This window comes from Phalangium opilio, unplaced genomic scaffold (assembly GCF_054372755.1).
Source record: "Phalangium opilio isolate 3A_F unplaced genomic scaffold, DU_Popi_V2 ptg000209l_1, whole genome shotgun sequence".
In the NCBI taxonomy this organism is placed as follows: domain Eukaryota; kingdom Metazoa; phylum Arthropoda; class Arachnida; order Opiliones; family Phalangiidae; genus Phalangium; species Phalangium opilio.
The window spans coordinates 20022823-20027063 of NW_028324217.1; the positions used below are offsets into that span (position 1 = coordinate 20022823).

Consider the following 4241-nt stretch of genomic DNA (forward strand, 5'->3'; position numbering starts at 1 on the left):
TCAAGGCCTAGTATTAGAGATGGCAGTGCTCCCGAAGACCCAAAAACATAATATTGAAGACGTTTCAACATATATAGATCTTTCATTCTCAATACAAGCAAGGGTTATATGATTCATTTCAGCTCATATGAAAGAAATAGCGGCGGAGTATGATGTTGCCCCATGAATTGACCATATTTTTCAGAATGTTCCAAGGTAAGGTAACTTACTTCAATTGAAATTACCTTCTGAAAATTGATTTAATTTAAACACGAGTAATGAATTTTAATATTAGTTAGAATGTTTAATTCTTGAACATTTTATTTCTACAAATGAGAAACTCAAACAATTAAAATTACTTACAATAAAATCAGCATATTAAGTAAAATATTTACATTATTTCAAAAAGCAGTGTTAACGTATAATGAATAATGGACATTCCACTATTACTACTTGATACGTTTCATTTTCAATTATTTTGAATATATACAACGACCACATTTGAAGGGTTTTTCTCCACCGTGAATGTATGTCTGTCGTGCAATCGAATTTCAATGGTATTTCACCGCTGTGAATGCGAACATGTCCTATAAAAGAACTCTTATATTTACTGGCAAATTCACAACAGTCACGTCTGAAGGGTTTTTCTCTATTATGAAGGGTATTATGTGTGATCAAAACGAACTTTCATGCGCTAGTAAAGTCACAGTGAGCACATTTAAAGGGCTTTCCCCCAACTTTGAACGCGTTGATGCCTGATGAAAGTACTCTTGCCAGTGCACCTAAAGTCTTACTGATGGCATTTGAAGGGTTTTCCACCATTGTGTATGCGTTGATGTTTGGTCAAATTAGGCTTCTGTACGCTGGAATAGTCACACTTATCACATTTGAAGGGTTTTTCACCATTGTGAATGCGTTGATGTATGATTAAACTATTCTTGTGAGTGCTGGAATATTCACACTGGTTACATTTGAAGCGTTTTTCGTCACTGTGAACGCGTTGATGTCTGATAAAACTACGTTTGACAGCGCAACCAAAATCACACTGATCACATTGGAAAGGTTTTTCTACAGAGTGATTACGTTGATGTGTGATCAATCCGGACTTCCGCGCGCTAGCGTAGTCACACTGATCACATTGGAAAGGTTTTTCTCCACTGTGAACGCGTTGATGTGAGATCAATACAGACTTCCATGCGCTAGCGTAGTCACACTGATCACATTGGAAAGGTTTTTCAGCACTGTGAACACGTTGATGTCTGATAAAATTACCCTTGACAGCGCATCTAAAATCACACTGATCACAATGGAAAGGTTTTTCTCTACTGTGAACGCTTTGATGTGTGATCAATATAGACTTCCACGCGCATGCGTAGTCACACTGATCACATTGGAAAGGTTTTTCTCCACTGTGAAGTTGTTGATGTGTGATCAATACGGACTTCCACTTGGTAGCGAAGCCACACTGATCACATTGGAAAGGTTTTTCTCCACTGTGAACGCGTTGATGTCTGATAAAACTACTCTTGTCAGCGCACATAAAATCACACTGATCACATTGGAAAGGTTTTTCACCGCTGTGTATGCGTTCATGTCTGGTCAAATTACATTTCTGTGTGCTCAAAAATTCACACTGATCACATTTGAAGATTTTTTCTCTAGTAAGAATTTTAATGTTATGGTCTAGACCTCTTTTGTCTTCAGGATTATGTTTTTCCTTGGATTTATCTACAAAAAGCAAAAACTATGTTTCATTAAGGAAATAATCACGTAAATCCGGAAAATATAGATACGACACGAGGAAATCGCGATGATACTATAGGATGTGGTCTTAACTTGTATCATACCCTTTTTTGATGCATCCGCCCATTATTATCGTTACACAGTGGAGACGGGGAGCGCGCGAAAGATTCCCAGAGTCGCGTCTACTATTTCCTAGTTATATTCAATCGTGGTTTACAAATTAACATTAAATATATTGTATTTAGAATTCTGTAAGGGCGCTTGATTTAATAAGGAATGCCAATTAGGCGTGTGAAGACACAACATTAAAGAAAAGAAGTAGTTTCTTCTCTCTAAACCAATGCGAGGCTTGTTGTTGGTGTTATATCTTATCAATCACCTATTGTAATAACTAATAGTTCCATACAAAATGTACAAAATAGAAATAATACACAAGGGTTGCATTCTATCACACACTGAATATAAACTTGGACCAAGTAACGCCACTATATTAATACTTGTAAATTCTAGAAACCCCCGAAAGAAATAGTCTGGGGTGTAGCCCCTGTGTTTGCGCCAAACCAAGCCACAGAGCAGAACGAGTGTAAAATCTTCCCGTCTCATTAAACTATATTTTTACAAGAATAATTTCGCTTAAACTATTTCTCCTTAGCACTGATGGAAAATGTCTTGTATGTGGTTTTATTATTGTTCCTTAAAACTGATAAAGGCTTAAGAGAACCAAATTTTTTGACCTAGGGGTGAATTTTTGTGCTAAACCTTACCGAAAATAGAAGGTTAAAGTTATAAATAAAAAATAAGTTAATGCGTGGTTCAAATGACGAGATACGTGGGTAACAACAGGTTAAAAGTCAACCAAATTGATCCACTAACAATTAGTCTGAAACAGGTTATAGTTGAGTCTAAAAGTACGTCAAGGTTGGAACATGGGTTAGATTATCAGATTATCTAAGTTATATCCCAGCATGCTCTGTCGATCCTCAAAAGTCTGTTGAGAAATTCGAAATATTTTCTATTTTGGGCCGATGTCTTAATCTTTTCGATTGGCATCAGCAGTAGTTTCGAAATAAAATCAGATTCGCTACTTTCGCCAACATGGGTCGAGTAGATTTCATTCTTGTATGTTAAGCCATAAAATAGTTCGAAGCAGTTCATTGCATTGCCGTATAATCTACATTCATTAAGGATTCCAAAAACTAGCTTGCCCAACTTCATACCATCACCACTGACTAATAAGGCTTAAAAATTTGCCGTAAAACTTTTTGGGGCTTCGGTTCTAGCTCATCAGCGTTTGGTTCAATGAACTTTGCACCCAGCGAGTGACTTGTGGGAGACTTTCAGTATTTCATTAAAAATGAAAATCTACACACCAGGCTGCTTGCGGTTCCTGGCCTCAGTAGGGAGTCCTTCCGAGCTATACAAATAAATTGTGATAAATAGTCCATGGAAACAATAAAAATAAAAACACCTTTTTTTCTCTCGTAATACCTTTCATTTTGAGATTGAGGTTGTTGCTGCCCTTACCCAAAAATAGACCTCCAATTATTGCCTAAAATTAGTCCAATATAGACCTGCTAATTATTTATGTTTCACGTTGACCGTTTACGTAAAAATTACGTGACTTACACTTGATTGTCATTTGTGATAAGAGTCATATTATCACTCGTTATAAACCTGTGTGACACCTGATCACTCATTTTTCACTAGACATACGTGACACATAATCACCCGTTATTGGCCCAAGAGACAGCCAACATGAGTGAAAAAACATCACCCATATTTGACCCAAAACACGCGACATAAGTGACACATTATCACCCATTATTGACCCAAAAGACACCCGACATACGTGACACATTATCACCCGTTAACGACCCTAGATGACAGATAATTAATCACCCGTTATTGACCCTAGATGACAGATAATTAATCACCCGTTATTGACCCAAAACCCACCCGACTCGAGGTGCCAAATAATCACCCGTTATTGACCCAAAGGCCACCCGACTCGAGGTGACAAATAATCACCCGTTATTGACTCAAAAGACACCCGACATGAGTGACAAATAATCACCCGTTATTGACCCAAAAGCCACTCGACATGAGTGACAAATAATCACCCGTTATTGGCCCAAAAGCCACTCGACTCGAGGTGACAAATAATCACCCGTTATTGAACCAAAGGCCACCCGACTCGAGGTGACAAATAATCACCCGTTATTGACCCAAAAGACACCCGACATGAGTGACAAATAATCACCCGTTATTGACCCAAAGGCCACCCGACTCGAGGTGACAAATAATCACCCGTTATTGACCCAAAAGCCACTCGACATGAGTGACACATTATCACCCGTTATTTACTCGAGATGACAAATAATCACCCGTTATTGACCCAAAGGCCACCCGACATGAGTGACAAATTATCACCCGTTATTGACCCAAAAGACACCCGACATACTTGACAAATAATCACCCGTTATTGACCCAAAAGACACCCGACATGAGTGAAAAATAAT

General features: G+C 38.1%; 1 protein-coding gene across 1 annotated transcript; it reads right to left on the reverse strand.

Annotated features, from left to right (window-relative positions):
* Window positions 1–259: 259 nt before the first annotated feature.
* Window positions 260–3750, reverse strand: LOC149621152 (uncharacterized). Its single transcript, XM_089855666.1, has 4 exons — window positions 3349–3750; window positions 3211–3271; window positions 3093–3136; window positions 260–1707 (listed from the first exon to the last, which is right to left on the reverse strand). Exon 4 carries the CDS (start codon window positions 1517–1519, stop codon window positions 770–772), a length of 750 nt encoding a protein of 249 aa, XP_089711792.1. The 5' UTR covers window positions 1520–1707; window positions 3093–3136; window positions 3211–3271; window positions 3349–3750; the 3' UTR covers window positions 260–769.
* Window positions 3751–4241: the final 491 nt, after the last annotated feature.

Excerpts from the sequence above, each read along its gene's own strand:
- LOC149621152 (XM_089855666.1), bottom strand. The coding sequence starts at position 1,519 with ATGTGCGCTGACAAGAGTAGTTTTATCAGACATCAACGCGTTCACAGT.